We start from the raw sequence: 19,766 nt of genomic DNA on the forward strand, positions 1-19,766 counted from the left end.
ATTCATAAATATATATAATACAAAGTTTTATCATGTAATAGTATAAAGCACACAGAAATGACCAAATTGCACAAGTGTACTTTGCATGTATTCTATTAAAGCCAATATAGCAATAAATGAGTTTGGATATTTCTGGTCCCATAACTCCCAACTGAAACCCATAAGCGAAAAAGTAAAACCCAAATCGACCAACCTTGCTAATGCACACATAATGTAAATTGCCACTCATTTTGATGGTCATCTCAATGTGAAATTGACAAATTTTCATGAATTGACCGTAACAAAAAATGTCCACATAACAGTTTTTAAATAATTATGCACTATGTGCACTTCATTGTAGTACTGTGAGAAAGAAAAACTAGTATTATTTAAATCTTTAATAATATTTCGTCATATTATTTTATTTAGAAATATGTTATCCACGTTAACAACGCGTGATACTGTACTGTACAGCATTGCATTAGTCGTACAGCAGGAATAGTCCAGAAAACTACATTTCCCAGAATGCAACAACCCACTGACACGTTACACAGTAAGGAAATGGCCTTTTGCTCATTTTTATTCTTTTTCTAGGACACGTTTACTATCTTTTTAAAGTCCGTTTCGATCGCGCGTCGATAATCCAAGCGTCGCGTGTATCTCGGTATAACCGTATAGATTAACGGTGTGGCCGCCGGTGGGTCAGGGTGACTGGTCATCATCGTTAACTAATGAATGAACTCGACACTTCAGCCACCACAAACTATTAAACACTGTTAGTTGATGTAAATGAACGTATTTGCGAGAATATCGAGGCGGAATCGTTTCGTATCGTTTATACATTTTCCCGTATAGGTCGCTGTCGGTCTCTCGCGGTATAAAGCTCGAATACACGCGCTATAGGGGTTAAATAAAATCAAATTATTATATAAACCGTCATGGATTATATAAATGCAGCCAGATCAGTCGAAGATCGTCTGTTGAGCTACAGAAAAGACGAATCCGGATGGAAAATATGTAAGAAAAATGTAAGTAATAAACTGTTTTTAAAGATCTACAGCATTTCCATCCTTACACAATACACAGTTATGTGATTATGTTTCTTTTTAGAATGATGTTGTGGTGTCTTGGAGACCTTCTTGTGAATTTTCAGGATATGTGTAAGTATATGTTTATAAATGTGTCATTGCTTATATAAGTATTGCAACCCAACATTACCTATATTTATATAAATGTGTGTTTTGTTTAAAGACCATTTTTTTAATACTTTAATGTTATTTACTAATGAAACAAAAAAATGAATGAGAATCAGTACACATTTATGATATACATCATTGTTTATTATGTGTGATTAAAATAAGTAGCATTGTGCTCAGTCACGTATACATGCATACGTCCATACATAATACTTGGATTTTATAGTGCAGTTGTACATTATTATATCGTTTTGTGTACATAAAAATTATTTACAACATAAATTACGATATAAAACTGTATTTTAGGTTCGATTTGGATTACATTTTTGCAAGTATTGACACACTGTGGACATTGTACACAAGATGAGACATTAACCTTTGTCCTTCATGTTTCTTTGGGTCTTACAGGTATAAGGGGGAGGGGCTTGTCAATGCCAGTCCAGAGAAAGTGTGGGACTGTTTGAAACCTGAAATCAATGGATTTCGAGTCAAATGGGACGCTAATCTGAAAAAGTTTGAGCTGGTTGAGCAGGTGTCTACGGTAAGATAAACACACACTTCATATGAATGTATTCTCTTCCCCCTTCTGTTTTATTTCACTATTCTGACTTTACATGATTTTACATGCTCTTGCACGTGCACTTACCTTGAACATGCAGAATATTTGGTAAAAAATCTGGTTTCCCGTCTCTATAGCAGTATTTTTAGTGATATTTTAAAAATTGTGGTGATTTACTATATAAAGCATTATTTTGGGCATGACAAAATGGTTGATGTTGCTCTTTTTCTCCTTTGGTCATTTTCTAGGACGTTATGATCTGCCGAACAGTCACTCCGTCGGCTGCCATGGGTATTATATCACCTCGAGATTTTGTCGATGTTGTTTCCGTCAAGCACCATGAGGATGGCACCGTGTCATCAAACGGTACGGAGGGTTGTGTCTATACTTCTTCGAACACAAAAAAAACAGATCTTTGTATGACTGAAGAAATTCAAGGAATAAAACAAAAAAATGACAATTTACTCGTACACCTGCTTTAATACTTTGCATACAACAGATCAATATCCTACAAACTGATAAGACCATTCGGCATTTGTTGGACTCTTGTTTTGTATTACGTTAAAAAAAGAATTCAAGTATCTTTATATTTATAATACTTATATGTTTATTATATAAGTGTCCGAGCTGTTCGTACCTATATTTCCAGCCATGCAATTGTTTAGATCTAATTCACACGACGTGCATGTCCATAAAGACTTTAAAGACAAGAACATTCGATTTGTTATAAAAGAAAAATAATATGTGCTCATCGGGTCATTTCCTTTGGTTCATTAATAGAATTTGTATCTGAATATGTACTCATCCGATTGGATTAGCATGGATGATGTCATTACAGAGAAAAAGGAAATCTGGGCCCGCCCACAGGAAAGAAAAATCGAATCATTTCTGGACATCGATGGAGAGCAAATGGAAATTTTTGCTCTATATCTAAACAATGTCCCAAACTGAGCTCAGATGTGTTGTGTCTGCTTTCAAAAGTCAAAATGATCTCAATTTTTTTTTGTTTTATTGTTTGATAGCTACCAACGTAAACCATCCCAACTGTCCTCCGCAGTCAGGCTACGTCAGGGGCTTCAATCACCCATGTGGCTGTTTTTGTGTTCCAGTTCCTGGGTACGTTTAACTGTGGTTGCTGTATTTAAAAAATCATACAGCAGATGGCAGCAAATACATATATTTACTCTCTCTCTCTTTCTGTTTTTAAGGGAACCTGGGAAAACGCAGCTGTTCAGTTTCTTTCAGACTGATCTCGGGGGTTTGCTCCCTCGCTCGGTTGTCGATTCATTTTTCCCCACCAGTATGGTGGACTTTTACAACAACCTGAGCAAAGCTACAAAAACGCTCAAATAACACCAGTGGCACTTTGGAGTGAGTGTTCTCCGTTAATCACAAATACAAACATTTTAATGCACTTAATCATGCTTTAGTAAGAGGAGAAATGACCTTTAGATATATTCTTGATTCTTCCAGTAGTCTACATGCGACCAAACATACTTTGACAGTGTAACATGCTGTTTGACGTGAATAATGAAACCTAGAGATTCATATGAAAACAAAAAAATATTCTAGGGTTTGCCACCCTTAAAGTTTAGTTTCTGTCATCATTCAGACCTGTGTAGTGATAACAGCTATTGCACCAGAAGTGTGCCTGTGATGCTGACTATATAGGCAGCACACTATTTTTTTAGCAAAGAGCCGGTATTTCTAAGGCCGTTTCTAGAGTTTCAGTTACATTCCTGTAAGTCATTGTCTTTTAATATCAAAACTACTTGTTAGATGCTCAGTTTACATTTACATTACATTACGTCATTAAGCAGATGCTTCTATCCAAAGCGACTTACAGATGATGGAAACAATTGAAGCAATTGGAACAACATAAGGACAACAAAAGACTGTCAAGACTGACTGTATAGGCTGAAACAATGCTTCGGAAATGAATTAAGAATGAACAAACTCCTGAATTTGAGATGAATTGTAATTATAATTTGTTATAAAGAATGCTGAATCATAATTTAAAGTAGAAATCAAATTCATTTGAAATAAAAACCACTGCTTATAAACTACATTTAAAGCAGCAACGTTTAATTGAATAACATTTTAACATTAAAATGTTGACTAATTAAACAAAAAATCTGAATTTTCATCACAATATGTGATGTTATAAAACATTTCAATCTTTTTCAAATGAAACATTTTAAGTTTTCATATTTGAATGAAGTAAAAGCCCTTTAAAACATTCCAGATAGCATTAAAACTGGAATACAGCGAATTTGCATACATCTATAGGCCCCTATTAGTTCATCCAGTTTTGTACCTATATTGTGGCTGGTATACACTATAAGACTTTTACAATCGGAGCATATTTTTTTTGAACTAGACCTCATACACTTAGTCTTGTATTCAGCTACGTTGCACAAGGACAAAAGGGCCTGTTTATACCTCAGTAAATGAACCGTCTCATGTCTTCACAGTGCTGACTGTGATCTCTAATAACTGTTTGCCTGTTTTTTGTCCATCCGGTCACATGCGTGTCAAACATCCGGTACCATGTTTACAGTATTTTAATGCCTGTTTGATTTTCGTGAAAATGTGAATGCATGTCTATGGCCTTGAGATATGTTCTGTTATATTTTTCACATCAAAGAGTCTTCTGCTCTATAATGCAAGCATTTGGGATTATTTTAGAGATCTAATGTACGTGTATGTGTGTTTCGTGTGCTTGCTTTTGTTTTGGTGGTATTGTTCTGGTTATAGCCAAGGCATTCGGTTTATGCCAAAACCTCTTATTAATAATAATAATAATACATTATAAAATAAGAATAGAAATTCAAGAGAAATATATTCAATAAGAAGGTATAGTCTTGATTTTTGTAATCTGGAAATGATTGGATGATAAAAGGTGACTCAGGTGTTTGTGGGAAAGGGGTTTAAATGTTTTCGTAATTTAAAACTTTGTTCAGTGCAATTTGTTTTTCGTCCATGTGACATCGATTGCAACTATGGGACAGCCAAGACATTGCACAATTGTTAAACCTGTTCAATGATTCTCCTTATAGAAGCTGATTTTTGCTGTATTGATATTAAAACTATTGATGATCATCTGCTTGTAATTGGATTTCCTTTCACACACACACACGCATCGTAATGATATTATATAATATGCAAAAATGAACAATGTGCAAAATAACTGCACACAATGTTTTGCCAGAAAAGTTTATTTAAACATTACAAATCCTTAAAATGTAACTACAATGTTTTTGTTCCCACACAACTTCAATATATTAAGATTTATTTTATAGGGAAGCTGATAAAAGTCCCTTTCACTCATAAAGGCCTTTCTGGAAATGTTGAAATGTAATTTTCCATTTACGGGATATGAGTGCCCTCCAGAGTCCAAATCCACTGGTTGAAAATCCTTTTGATATTTGCACAGAGACTGAGCAAAATGAACAATAGCAATGTTTGGCAAAGTAGTTGTTTACTGAACTGTATGAGGTGAATATTGGTGCAAGATATTATTTAATTAAAAACTGATGAAGAGGAATAAAATAAATTCTTTAAGGATACATTAAAATGCTGCATTTCTATGAGGAGCTTTAAAAAAGGCAAAACTTGAAAACCATTTTGAAATATTTGAATTAATACTGTATAATGTATTTGTCTCTTGAGAAGGTTTTGTAGCAAACACAAGCCGGGCAATATGTGTTCTTCACAATCCGCTTTGGTAAAATGCCATACAAATAGAACTGAAATATTTATTTACAGGGTTGTGCAAATCTTAGCTTCTAAACAGGCCGACTTGACAAGAATCATGATTTTCATTCCCTGATCATGTGACACAGTACACTGATGTGCCATAAAACAACGAAAGGAAATGTTCCTGATCACATAGTAGAATATCATACACTGACAGGAGTCAAACAAAAACAGATCGTACACCTGCTTACATTTTTTGCATAAAACAGATCAATTTTGGAAAAAAATCCTACATGCAAATAAGACCGTTCAGCAGTTGTTGGACACTTCTTTAGTATTACGCTAAAAAAAGAATTAAACCATCTTTATATATGTTTATTTTAGAAGTGTCTAAGCTGTTCTTCAAAAAATCACCTATTTATGTTAACATTTTAACCTAGATGATGAAACTTTTATTTTGAAGTGAACTGTTTCTTTAAGTAAAAATTTGAATATACATTCTGTATTGGGAGGCTCAGAGATGACGTATTTTTGTCTGCAAAGCATCGAAGTGAGTTAGTATTTTAGGACTTCCGGTTCCATCAATTTCTTTTATTTTCATGGATTTTAAGTAAATCACCGGAATTAAGGTCGGTTTACTTCTACCGACTATATTTTGTCTTCAAAAGTAACTTATGTTGTATTAATAATCACGGATCTTATTTTTTGCGACCTTCCAAAAGTCTATGGGAAAAATGCAAAGGCTTTCCGTCGAGGGAATCTGCGCGGCGCTTACTTCCGGGTTAACCTACAAAAATCTGTCATCTCTGAGGTACTGGATTAACATTTTTGCCAGTGATCTTCCATAAGGCTTTAAATGGTGCATTGACGGATTCCACATTAAACAGCTCGTTTAGCTCTCCTCACATCTTTTTTTCTTAATGATGAGTTGAAACGGTCCTTCGTTGAGACCCTTAATGAAGGTCCAGGCTTCGAATCGTGTTAGGCCCTGCAGAGACGAATCCTGAATCTGCAGAACCTCATCACCAGACATCAGACCCTTTTGCTCAGCATCGCTCCCTGGCAGAAAAAGAAACACATTACAACTACAAAACAATACTCCATCACAAATATGAAACCGAGATATAAGGTATAAATGTTAAGGTTATAATTCGATTCAGTGTATTATTATCAAAGTTCACTAGGCTGTCAAGGACTATCTCTTTTAAACAGTTTGACTGATTTAAGGGCCTTGTTCATCCAAAAATGAAAATCAAGTCATCATTTTCTCACTCTGTTGTCATTTCAAACGAGATATTTTGAAAAAAATGTTCAAAACCAAACAGCGCTGGCACCCATTCGATTCTACTACATAGACGCAAAACCAATGCAAGTCAATTAACAACGTTCTTCAAAATATCTTCTTTAGTGTTCTCCGGACGGAAGGAGGTCACACAGGTTTGTAATAACAAGAGGGTGAATAAATGGTTGTACTTTTTGAGGAAAAGTCCTTGACTGTCTAGTGCACTTTGTCATGAAAATTTTATTTAGAAATCCTTTCAACCTTTACACCTTTCAGTTCACAATAACATCAAATGGTAAACAATAAAAAAGCTCAATAATGACCGTTTTCATGTAATGGGTAATTTATTTCTCTGTTTTATGTGTTATTTTCATATTTACGTCATTTAAAATTCTCCTGTTTTCAATAATTTTACACTATTTCTATGCTGTATTGAACAATGTCTGTCACAGTAGCGATAATAATCAACGCTAATGATATCATCGCAATATATGATGAATGTTCGAAATAAATATGCTAGAGCTTTTTCACGGTTATCATGGTTATTAACAATACTCGTTGCAAAAAAACCTAGTTCTGTGTATTTTCCGTAAAGCTGCTTCCCAACAATTCCCAGAAAAAGTGCTGCAGAAATAAATTTGAATTGAAATTCAGACTTTGTTTGCGAGAAGAATTTCCGCCGGCCAAATGATGGAAGAAGTGCACAACAGAGTAGCACTACATCAATTTAATATGACATCTGTCCTTATATCTGTACGAGAGGACAGTCAAACGTCTACATGATTGATATATTCCTGTAATCTCCTGACCTGTAAATACTCTGTTGACAGTCAGTGGTCTGTCTCCCGAAATGGAGCCTCTCCCACCCTCAAGACTAAATCCAATACCACCTGCGTTCTTCTCCAGCTCCAGAGTGACAGTTTCACCTCCATCATCTCCTGGGAGAAACATAATTACTCATCTGAATTAACAAGCATATTTGTTATATTTAGTCCATGAAGTGCCTATAAGCCTTATTAAGAGGGGATTAACTTTCTCAATACTCAGCCCACCTGTGAAGTTGCTTTCTTCCCCACTGCTTAAGCTAAACTCATTAGCGGTAGCGCCCCCTTTCCCTTCCGCGTCTTTATTTTTGCACACGACCACCACCGCCTGCTTCATGCTGCGAGCTTGCTTGAGTATGGCCGTGGCATCGCCGTGCATGATGTTTTTGAGCGTTTGCCCGTTGATGGACAAAACCTCATCGCCTCGCTCTATGGTGCCCTCCTGAGCGGCCAGACCACTGGAGAAAACCCTGTGGACCTGAGGATAGATGGATTTAAAGAAATGCAGTGTATAAAATATGTTCAATTATGCAAATGTGTGTGTAGTTTTGTTTTCATGATTGGAGTGAAGTCAAGAGGCTCACGTCTTTCCAAAAATCATGCATCTCATCATTTACTAATCGTATAATCTTTAAGTAGCATCTCTCTCCGTTTGACAGGTGAAGCATATTAAAGAAGAAGTGGAGGCATCGCTCACCGTAGTTGCCTTGTTCTCTAGATCGATACCTCCAGCGATGCTGAAACCCAAGCCAGCTCCTTCTTCTTTATGCAGAATCACAACATGGATGTCTTCCAGTTGCTAATGGAAGTTAAGAAAACCAATTCAGTCTCGTTTCTCGAGTAGTTTGCGGTCGGTGGGTTTGAACACACTTTGTAGTGTGGCTATTCCAAATATATAACGTAAACAGAATATCCATTCTCTAATCCATTTAGAAAAGCATTCATTGTACAACATGTCAGAGAGCGATCAGCGTTTAGGAAAGCAGGTTTATTGCTTTATCAAGAACAGCTGCCTCTTTAATGGTTTCCAGGTGTGCTTTTGTCCGTGCATGCTGCTGACCAGGGTCGGTTCTTGGTCCCATGAGGCCGCTGTCAGCTGAGAATGATTGGGTTCAAATAATTTAGTAGGCTATTAGGACGCAATCAAAAGTGGGCTTTTGCAGTAATATTTGAATAATTCAAACAGTACTCTAATACCAAATCATTTACCGTAGTCAATGAGAGAGGAATTGTGCTATATTGACTTAAGGACAAGCTGTATTCAGAAAGACTCCAGTGTTGAGCCTCAGATGTGTTTCTAGGGGCCCCTGACACTTTGAAGTTCAAGGGCATTAAGACCAAGGGGGAAAGGTCTATCCAACCCTGTCGCTTACGTCTTGCCACTACAATAGAGGAATACTATTTTATATAGCCTACAGAAATAATCAGGGATGCTCTTGAGGAATTTTAGAAAGATATTGATGTTGTACTGTGTTTGGCTTTTCGCTTATACCGTACACAAAGCAGATTAAATTCACATTCCTAATGGGTGTCGCCTCATTCACCATTAAAATTATTTAATTATGTTTATATTCTATTTTATTTATGCATTTATTTATATTATTTTTCATATTGTATGGGAATTTGACAGTCCATTGACTTTTCAAGCACTTTCAAAATGCCACTTCTTCACAAAGAACTGTTTGTTCCTCATTCACACCTCTCATACACATCCAAGTTTGCGAGCAGGATGTGGAAGCAATGCAAAGCAGATAATAGCCGACAACACGTACATTGTGATATCGCGTACACAACCAGAGAGCCACTCACCCTTAGCGTGTCTTCATCCAGATCCTTGACTTCCTGAATCATCTGCTGGATCTCCTCTTGCGGAAGGGCTGAGATCATGGATTGGGCACAGACTGCTGAGGCTGAAGTGAGGGGTCTTTCTGGGGTTTCATCTTCCTTCTCACAATCTCCCCCTCTCTCAATAGTGCTTTCTCTCAGTTCGGCCAGGCTGTAGAGGGAAAAAAAATAAGTGTGTTGATTGAAACTAGTCTGAAACCAATCAAACTCAGTTGGGATGCTGCCAAGAGGATGTGGGTTTATACGCACGTGAAGTCTTAAGTCTACACTTTCTAAAACTACTAGCTAATTTATGTGTCACTTGCACATATTTGCCGGCTATTTTGGGTCAAGCGTGTCTCTTTAGTTCCACAAGTAAAGCGATAATAAATTATGAGGTTATCTACTTACAGAATTGTACCATAAAAGGGTCTGTTGTCTGTGACTAAAGCAACCAAGCTGCATTTCCTCTTCTTGTTTCATTTAAAAACAGATTCGCAAATGATTCAAAGCTTTGCAATGCTTTTATCGTACAACCAGCTTTCAACATGAATGAAGCTGACATTGTTGGCTCTTGTCCCTGTCCTTGTAACCAAATGCAATCATACCCATAAGCTTCAATCTGGTAAATGCATTTGTCCTTCATCTTTTCACAGATAATGAAATTGGCAAAGATACGTACCTAACGGAGAAACCCCTTTCGTTGTTCTCAAGGGTCTGGGAAGGGGTTGGCTTTTCAGTTGACGAGTCCTGTTCTATGGGATTATGCAGAGAGGAACCTGGCGGGGCACTCCAAGGGTTTCCAAATCTTACACAAGGGGACTGAGGGAGAGACTGCATGGACCGCATCAAGGCACTGGACACCTGGTTGCTAAAAGACAGGATGATCCCCAGACTCTCCCCTTCCAAGCCAAGATTGGGCGCTTCAGAGGAACCGAGGGGCAGACTCTTAGTTCTCAAACTCACGCTGTGACTTCCAGAAACTTCAGTTGGCTTTTCTGCAGGGGCCTCTTTTGAGCTGCTTGATCTCCGAGGGACGTGGGTTAAAGGTTCTGGGGAAGGAATCGATTCTTGCTCGGTCTCAGCGACAGGTGGAAGCTCTTTCGGGATATTCACAGAGTCACGAGTGGTTTCCTCAACAGGGATTGGCTCGCAGGGCTCTGAAATGATATTTGAACCAAGAGAAGTTGAATTACTATCTTCCTCCACAGAATGGGGGTCTGAAGCGATATTCAAACTGGGGGAAGCTGATGTTTTTTCTTCCGCTGTTGGTTGTGTGGAAATTGGAATTGTCGGTAGAGACTGGTAGTTATCGTTGATTTCTAAATTGCATATCAAAGGACCTGCATGGCTGTGGTCTACAGTCTGTGTTTTAGCAGTCTTCTCTATTAGAGGAAGGGACGTTGTTGGGGCAAGTCGCCTGCTTGGCCTTTCTGCGACTTCTGCGCTTGAGAAGGTCTCAAATGAGCTGATCTTCTGCCTGATGGACAAATTGGCTCCCGATGAAGCACCTCTCAGACCGATCCCAAAGGTTCTGCCAGTATCCTGGTTCCTGCTGTCCGGTTTCAAAGGCTCTCTTACTGGTCTTCCAGCCTTAATGTGTTTCAAGCTTTGACGTACCAATGCAGACTTCGGAGCCACCGGGGGTCCTTTTTTAAGACTGGGTGACTGTTCTGATTGCGAGTCCGAGGTGACGTTTGTGGTTTCTGAGGTTGTGCCGTTAACTTCATTATCCCCATTATGGTCACTCATGGTTTTGAAACAGTACGACTGGTTCTCTGGGCTGTCTGTCAGTTTTACCCAAGGGTCAAGTTGTAGATCTGTAGTTACCTCCACACGAGCCTGGCGTCTCAGGCCGACCCGTTTGCTCGGACTGCACACTGGGGAAGAGGAATCGGAACCTGTAAGATTATACAATGGTGTTCACATGTATTTCCTGTTACTGAGCTGCCAAACAGAGAAGTGGAACATTAAAAAACGTCTTTGTGCGGTAGCCTCTATCATTTATCAACTGTAATAAAAAACCTTTATGCATTATTTAATGTAGAAATTTTAAATGCAAATATATATAATTACATATATATAGACTCTATATTTAAAGTACATTGTTCTTTTGAAAACTTAAAGTCAGGAAGTGAATGGTCTCAGCATAGGAAGTATTTCTGTTCAATTCTTGATCTCCAAAAGAATAACATGAATGAAACTTCTAAATCCAACCCAAATAACATATATTTTCGATTTTATTATGCAAACAAATATACTGTATATATTTCAACATAAGTATTGATCAACAAGAATTTTATCTGACATACCTCTGTGTTCTCTGCCCTTTCTGTGTGTTGTCTCACTTGCCACAGCAGGTTTAGGCTCAGAGATACAGACTGAAACTTTAGTTCCGACTTCTGAGCATTCAACCACTTCCTGTCACCAAAACAGGAAAACGTTTCTTGATTTTAAGTGCAAAAAAAAATCAAGAGGTGTAGAAATGCATCTGCCATTACTTCACAATGCAGAACTTTAACACTGACAAGGAGTCATGCCGCATGCAAAACTCTCAAATACGAAGCCACAAACACAAGAATCAACCCAAAATAAATGACAAAAAATTCACAACGTGGCAAAGGAAATTTGAACAAGAAGCGCACAAATAAGAAACATACAGTAATAAGAAATATTCAAACACTATCACAAACCAGTTCAGAAAGGGGAAGTATGAATTTCTACGTACACTTTTAAACAGAAGCCTTGAGATCTTTCTCAAAGCCCTGTACAGACTGCAGAAAAACTAGATGCATGTGGAGAGACCAAAGACAGGTGCATGAGGCAATGAAAGCTTTGAATGACTTGAAACAGATATTATATTGTCAATGTTTCACTGCACAGCTCAAGTGTGTCAAACCGTTTGTAGTTTCCTGTAGATGTGTGATGATGATATCAATGATGTTGCAAAACTCACAAGAAAGGCTGACAATAAAACAGCAAAGGATCACACTTCAGCCAATCATGCTTTGACTTACGCAGCTACCATTTATGGGCAATGAAGTGGCCTGAAAGCGACATCCGCCCACTTGGGAGGCAGAGAGCAAAAAGTAAAATGATCTTTAGTTCGGGATCCATCTTTTGTGATCTGATATTTGAAGAGCTTATACACACACACACACACACACACATATATATATATATATATATATATAATTATTTTTATTTTATTGATATTAAAATAATATATTTTCTATCTTAAACCTTGTAATCTGTAACTGTTGCCTTTTTAGCGCCATCTCTGTTTGAATCATAAAATTGCAGCTTACTTTCATGCTTTATTTACAACGAATGCAAGCTACTATACAAAAATATAAAAAGTATTTAAAAAATAGCAATAACAATAAAAATAGAATTAAGAGAGAAGAAACAGAAGATAGAAATAAAGAACTACATGTACAAGGTTTTACCATTTAACTGACATTACAAATTACAAAAACTGAAATTAACAAATAAAAAGAAAAAACTGTCAATAAAAACAAACACATCAATAAATACTATAAAAAAGAAAAAAATGCTTTATGTACTTGTCTTTACGTGGGTTGAAGTCAAATGACGTCAAACGAATGTTAACCACAAAAAAAATATTATAAGCATTTTTCCACAATTCTTTATTTTTCAGCAGCAATTTTTTGTTTTTTGTAAAGTTAAGGATTGCAGCTTTAAAAACGTTTTAAAAATGATACAATTCAAAGAAGTGTGGTGTAAATGACTCCTTCAGAAAATAAAAAGTGCAATTAATTTATGAAATTGTGTATGTAGCTATAATATGTATATATTTTGTTATAAGGGCCTACCTGACAGTTGCTTTGAGATGCCAGTAGATCGTTCTCTCTGACTGGTGAACCTTGACTGGAGTCACTTGAATCCATCAGTGCTCCCCGTCCGCTAACGTCTTGTCGTCTGCAGAATCTCTGTTGCCGGGTGGCTGGTCCCACACCTGCAGCCACATCTACCGGCTGGTGCTGGATGAAATTCACCGGACATTTATAGGGAATGTTATAATCGTCATCCGTGTACGAGGAGGGAGACAGTCTGTTAGCTAGGGATGTGTCGCTGTTGGTGGTAAAGGAGACGTCCATGCTGTGCACTCGCGTGACGTGATCCGGCTCTAGGAAGGACTGAGTGCTGACGCTCTCAGGGATACAGTGATGACTGTAAGCTCCTTCGCTGCAGGAGCGGATCATGGGCTTCTGCGCTCGTCTGCAGGTCAACTGACTGGAGCTCCGGTTCTGCCTGCTGTGAGAACAGCCATCTGATCTCCTCAGACCTGACATCACATACAGACATGCCTTAATATAGATAACTATTTCTATTTGAGCTCCGAACTGACAAGTCAATCAATGACATAAGTCGGAGAACGTACTGCTGTTACATCCGTCCATACTCCATTGACTCCTGTCTCTCTTGAGTTTGCTGTGCTCCACTGCCTGAGCGATGGCTTCATTTAACTGGTGTTCAGAAACCTTTAAACACAATTTATACAACGTTTTCAAATGATAAGCAAAACCTGACTCCCGAAACAATCTCATGGCAATTTTATAATGTGTCCCGTGTTTCTCTCTTACAGCACATTGCACTTCTGAGAGGAACGAAGACCTACCTTCGGGTCGGGGTGTCGACTGATGATGATCTGAACCGGCCCCGGACTGCACTGACTCAGAACCGTGTAGACGTCATTCAGCGACATGCTACAAACCACCGTGTCATTAATCTCCATGATCTCATCGCCATACCTGACGAATCGACAAAGAGAAATCAAATGTATGAAACAATGGAATATGACATTGGGTTTTGATGATCTCTACCTTAAACGTCCATCCATGTGAGCCACTGATCCCGGCGAGAGCGTATGAATGTAGATTCCTGGACAGTAATCGGCTGAAGGTACGCAGCACAGACCAATACCTAAACCTACACCAAACTCTGAGAAAATACAAAACACACACATTTACGTTGTGATCACAATATTACACAGTATTTTTGTGCAAGAGCTTTAAAATATATACTGTATATACTTCTAATTTGTTTTCTTATGTAAATTTACAGGGATAGTCCACCCAAACATGAAAATTCTCTCATCATTTACTCACACTCGAGTTGAACACAAAAAAGAAATTTGTAAAAATGTAGACATTTCTGGGATATCATTGACTACCCTACTAGGGAAAAATTAAAGCGGGAGTCAAAGGTGCCCTTTATACAATAATGTTTAATCCTATGGTAGTCAATGGTGCCCCAAATATGTCAGTCGCGAACATTCTTCTAAATATCTTTCTTTGTGTTCAACCAAACAAAGACATTTATACAGGTTTGGAACAACTTGAGGGTGAGTAAATGATAACAGAAGTTACATTTTCGAGTTTAGTATCCCATTTAGAAATGTTCAAGTATATATGTACCTATACCCTTTGTAGTAGGTATACTTATTACAAAGTACTAGCAGCATACTTGGGACAATATTTTTAGTTCAGCAAACTTTTTAATTCAGAAAAGTATACCACTTGCAATAGTAGTACACTTAAGTACACTAGTTCACATCTTTCATTTGTAATGCAACTACACAACATACATACAACTACAAAACAGTATACATAGTTATAGCTTGTAGCAAAAAATGAATTTACTTTGAAGTATACTCTCAGTAAACCACTAGTTAAGTATATTTATACTATCTACGCGAAAGTATACTTGCAGTTTATGCAACCGGCCCCAGAACGCAGCTGACAAGTATATCAAATAAGAATGCATACTTTCAGTGTACTTTTTAAGTTTAACCTCGTTTTATTAAGAGTCATTAACCATTACAGTAGTCCAAACATCCTACAACATTTTGCTATGCTTTTAATAGTTGGTATGTGTAATGGAAACCATAAGAAGTTGGACTCATTTGTGTGCAGCTTTCTAAATGAAAGCATTCGATTGATGTGTGAAACATCAGCAACAGCTTTACATCTCATCACAGTGTTTATCACATCTAAGAATGTGTTAGGTCAGAAATAAACAAACACAAACACAGATGTTTGGCCAAGGCATCACAAATTCTTAATCCGAAATGACCTCTAGGGACAATACCCCTGCAAGTGTATGAACCATTCTATTAAAGAGTGCATAACATTAGATCATGAAAATTACATTTCATGCAGTGTGTAATGTTGCCGTGTTTGAAAGTATGAAGAATGAATAACAAAGTTATTGGCTTGAAAAAAAGGAGTCGATTCTGAATCACGCGAACGAATCGTCTCTTGTCCGTCACTACACATAGTCCCCGCCTATGTTTTGCTAGGACTGCCCACGAAAAATTCGCTTTTTCCCCCAAACACTGTAGCTAGTGAGCCACATTCAGGGGAGACCAATCACATCAGATTAGACCACCTGACCAATCACATCAGACTAGGCTAGCGGATAGGAGGGGATTTGATAGATGAATCGCGGAACGAATCATTTGAGAGTCAGTCAAGAAGTAAGGTAAGAAAAACTGCCAATTATTATGAAATAATAGTGTTTTTACACCTTCTATGTATACAAACTTGTTGTAGGACACTCGATAAACCAAAGGAGGACCATATGTACACTTTACTGTATTAATGTTCCAAAAGCTTGCTATAAACTAATAGCAATTTAAAGCAAGATCCACTTTAAACTGTTCCTCCATAATCGTTAGTCTTTGATACTGACCCTTCTGTAGCGTGATCTCCATCATGACTCTGTCCTGAGGTTTTGTTGGGTTACTGAGGCAGTTATATTCTCCCAGGCTTATACCTGTACTGGAGCTCAGAGATCTGGATCGACACAGTTGAGACACCTGACCGTGACTGCCTGGCAGAGCACCCACCCGCAGACTGGTCCTCACCACCAGAGTTAATAAACCCTTCTTCACTTGCTTCACACACAAAATAGAGTTTATAGAGAGTAAACATCGGTGACGTTTACAGCACACGTTTGTGATGATACCGAATAATATTATTATTATTATTATTATTATGAACATTTGTAGTTTAAATATCGACACTGTTCATTTAATTAAAATGTTGCATTGAAAGGAATTGCTCACTTTAAACTTGTGTAAGGCATCTTCATGGGTCAAACCGTGCAGAGATTCTCCGTTCAGTTCCAGGATTTCATCTCCTGTAAAGCAGAAACACTAATACAGTTACCTAATATGAGATTCCTGTCAGCTTCCGGCTAATGCATCATTTCATATCCGGAGAGATCAGGATAGACTCATCCGTTATCAATTACAGTGCGATATGTATGTAACAAGTCCACCTTCCTGTAGTCTTCCATCAGCGGCTGCCGCCCCTCCGGGAAAGATGGACTTCACATAAATCCCCATCGGTCCGTACATGCTGTCTCTGCCTCCTACTATACTGAAGCCCAGACCCTAGATACACACGTGCAGTATTCAATTCACTTTTATTTCTGTTGCACTTTCACAGTTTTGCATTCTTTCAAAGCAGATTTATAGAAGATTTTTGAGGAAGATATAACAAACAGTAAACACATGGACAGAAAACTAAAATTATGTACAAACAGGAAAATTATACAAGCTGTGTTACTAAGATGCAGGACATTTTGGCAAATTTGAAGACAAAACAAAGTTTTATGAAGTATGCTAATAGTTAAACAAGTTACTTATTTAAAAAATAATTCTTATGTATATTCTTTATATAATAAATGATTCTTAAATATATCTGACCAAGTATAAACTTAAGTGTAAACTGACATAAAAGTCAAAGTATATTCAGTCTATACTTTTTTCTTAACTCTTTTTACTTTACTCTTACTCATACTTAAAAGTGAAGTATTTTCAACTGCTTTCTAGTTGTGTTTACTCTTTCGATTGAGTTGTATATTTTTTCACCGAGTTTATATAGTAACAATATGATAATTAATATAAAAAAGAGAAATATATATATGAGGTTAAGTTCACTTTAAGAAATCTTACTGGTATACTTGTAGTATAATAAAGTAGTAGCACATTTTTATTTGATGAAAGTACACTTTGAAGTATACTTCCAGCAAACTACAAGTATTAGTACTAGTTAACTATCAATTTACCTATATGGTTACTTGTGGTGTCATTGTATTGTAAAATTGCGGTGTGAAACTTTAGCCATCTCACTTTTTCTCTATTTATGCAATTTATTTGAAGTTATAAACTTTCCTAAAGTGAGATGTTTATATCATACAGTGTGCTGTGAAATACGCTTTAAAGAATGGCTGAAGTTTTAACATATTTAATGAAGCCACTATATTATGTAAATAAGTAAATGTCAATGTGTCCAAGTCAAGGAAAATAAAATAAAAAAAAGTCCTGTGGGTCCACATTTTGACATATTTACGTCCTGTGTGCGACATACTGTACAAATATGTTTCGTTACCTTTCCATGGCCCTTCATGAGGACGATGTTAGAAATGATGAACGCTTGAACGCTGCTGCTGCAGGAGTGACCCAAGTGTGCAGAACTCAGAGAACGAGACGGTCTGACCACAGCCTGCATAAACAGAGAACAAAAATATAACACAAACCAAATATCATGCTAAGCAGGTTAATAGGAACATTCAGTGCCAAAGACAAAGCGATACGTTTATCTTTAATGTTATTTAGCGGTTATTTTCCTGTGCAGTGTGAGATTCATTAAAAAGGCCACTTGCTGATGGGAACTGAAAAGCACTTTGGAGAGCGCACTTTTAGAGGAATAGAGATGCTTGGAGCACTTACTGGAACGACCATTTATTTAATTACCAGAGTAATAATGCCACTTTCAAATAATCTGCAACCGTGAAAGGTACTTGTTCCTTTCTGGCCAGAGTCAAGACAAGACAAAGAGCCAGAATTCATTAAACAGTTCTTGCACTTTTGCCTTTGGTATGTGACTTTTGCGATCTTCCCTTTTAGGGCCCTATCATACACTCGGCGCAATCCAGCGGCACGTGCGACGCAAGTCGTTTTTGCTAGTTTCAGCCCGACACAGTTTTCAGTTTCCCATCCTGCACCACGTTGTTTAAATAACAAATGAATTTGCGCCCCTTTGTACGCCCATGGGTATGCTGGTCTGAAAACGAGGTGTGTTCAGACGCGTTGCTATTTTCAGGCAACTGCGCTATTGACATATAACATATAACAAAAACTTGGGTTAAAATTGTGATATTATTTAATCGCACCTTTGAATGTTCTGGCCCTTTGAATTCAAACAGATTTTGATTGGCCGTCAACAGCAGATGGGAAAAAAACCTTGTGAAGTATTTTAAATGATCTCTGCTATGATTGGACAATACCACAGAATCACTTGTGAAGCAGTGTTATTATGCAAAAGTAGACAGACGGACACACATTAAGATTGTGATGTCATGACCAACACAACTTCTGGTTGGCCTACTTTAATTTCAATAAATGGTCAAGTGAGCTTTGTGATTTATATCAACATTGAAGCACTTTATTTCAAAAGAGAAATCCAAATGTATTTTTTTCCATGACGTGTCTTCTTTAAAAAGCTGCCTGTGATAGAGCCTGTAATCCGACATATGTCTTGAATGTCTAGAATAGGTACAAGTCCCTCTACCTCACCTGTGGAATGCTATGAGGGAACTCCAGCTGTTGAGAGAGAGACTTTCTGTTGCCGTAGAAGCCTGCGGTGGTGTGGGCGTGACACGGGAACAGTTCTGGCGTCTTCATAATGATGGTGTCCAAATCTCCGATCCAGTACGGGTGAACGCCTAAAACCACGTGGACTTATGAAGTTATGTAAGACAATGTCCTCAACATGTTGGAAAGCAAGTTTGACGGAGTGGGAATGAATCAGCTTACTGTTGTGAGGCAAGAGTGAACACTGTATGTGTACTTTCAGAAGGAGAAAACATGTTTGCATCTTCTGGGGATATATTCTTAAAGAGTTTATGAAGTTTTGTAACAAAAATGATGTGCATAGATGCCAGATTTATACAAAACCTGTGTCCTTGTCCAGGTCATATTTCACCATAATAAAACAGAAAATGAATTGTGTACAGAAAGCAAGGCCTACTATGGAGTTGACTGTTTTGGTGTCCTGTAGTGTTATTCATTATGTCATAACATAATACATGAAAGATTGCTTCATATTTAAAAAAAGTGAACATGAGGCAGTATTTTGTATATATTTATTGTAAATAAAACTAATTCACTGAAATTTAAGATTCAAGAACTACTTTTAAAATATATCAATTTAAATGTATAAATATTTACTGTTAAATTAATTAATTTACTGTTAATAATAAACAAAAAATATTTATTAAAAAATAATCTATTCACATATTTTTTCTTGCTGAAAGATTAACCTTTTATCTTCATTTTTGTTTTTATAAATCACTGTAATGGGCTGGTC

The 19,766-nt window shown here is 37.3% G+C and overlaps 2 protein-coding genes across 6 annotated transcripts in view; one reads left to right on the plus strand and one right to left on the minus strand.

Moving 5' to 3' along the window:
• The first annotated feature begins 513 nt into the window (after positions 1-513).
• Positions 514-3,800, plus strand: stard5 (StAR-related lipid transfer (START) domain containing 5). The gene is made up of 6 exons (XM_056749323.1): positions 514-1,007; positions 1,090-1,139; positions 1,584-1,716; positions 1,983-2,100; positions 2,757-2,850; positions 2,943-3,800. Exons 1-6 carry the CDS (start codon positions 918-920, stop codon positions 3,085-3,087), a joined length of 630 nt encoding a protein of 209 aa, XP_056605301.1. The 5' UTR covers positions 514-917; the 3' UTR covers positions 3,088-3,800.
• Positions 3,801-5,478: 1,678 nt separating this feature from the next.
• The window catches only part of il16 (interleukin 16), a 32,259-nt gene continuing 17,971 nt past the window's right edge, over positions 5,479-19,766 (minus strand). For 3 of the 5 annotated variants that reach the window (XM_056751087.1, XM_056751122.1, XM_056751097.1), the window contains 16 exons: positions 18,974-19,122; positions 17,787-17,900; positions 16,672-16,786; positions 16,457-16,530; positions 16,081-16,285; positions 14,211-14,328; positions 14,006-14,138; positions 13,769-13,868; positions 13,200-13,672; positions 11,676-11,784; positions 10,046-11,264; positions 9,349-9,535; positions 8,237-8,338; positions 7,768-8,017; positions 7,525-7,653; positions 5,479-6,492 (listed from right to left, as the gene is read on the minus strand). In XM_056751087.1, the coding sequence (XP_056607065.1) occupies positions 6,326-6,492; positions 7,525-7,653; positions 7,768-8,017; positions 8,237-8,338; positions 9,349-9,535; positions 10,046-11,264; positions 11,676-11,784; positions 13,200-13,672; positions 13,769-13,868; positions 14,006-14,138; positions 14,211-14,328; positions 16,081-16,285; positions 16,457-16,530; positions 16,672-16,786; positions 17,787-17,900; positions 18,974-19,122 (3,644 nt within the window). In that variant the 3' untranslated portion in view covers positions 5,479-6,325. The remainder of the gene's footprint in view (positions 6,493-7,524; positions 7,654-7,767; positions 8,018-8,236; positions 8,339-9,348; positions 9,536-10,045; positions 11,265-11,675; positions 11,785-13,199; positions 13,673-13,768; positions 13,869-14,005; positions 14,139-14,210; positions 14,329-16,080; positions 16,286-16,456; positions 16,531-16,671; positions 16,787-17,786; positions 17,901-18,973; positions 19,123-19,766) is intronic. The other 2 variants (XM_056751114.1, XM_056751106.1) reach the window with 2 other exon arrangements.

This window comes from Triplophysa dalaica, chromosome 1 (genome assembly GCF_015846415.1).
Source record: "Triplophysa dalaica isolate WHDGS20190420 chromosome 1, ASM1584641v1, whole genome shotgun sequence".
Lineage (NCBI taxonomy): Eukaryota > Metazoa > Chordata > Actinopteri > Cypriniformes > Nemacheilidae > Triplophysa > Triplophysa dalaica.

Bases quoted from the DNA above. Each gene is read 5' to 3' on its own strand.
- stard5 (XM_056749323.1), top strand. From the start codon at position 918: ATGGATTATATAAATGCAGCCAGATCAGTCGAAGATCGTCTGTTGAGC. The intron at 2,101-2,756 runs GTACGGAGGGTT...ATTGTTTGATAG, and splicing joins TGGCACCGTGTCATCAAACG to CTACCAACGTAAACCATCCC. The intron at 2,851-2,942 runs GTACGTTTAACT...TCTGTTTTTAAG, and splicing joins TTTTGTGTTCCAGTTCCTGG to GGAACCTGGGAAAACGCAGC.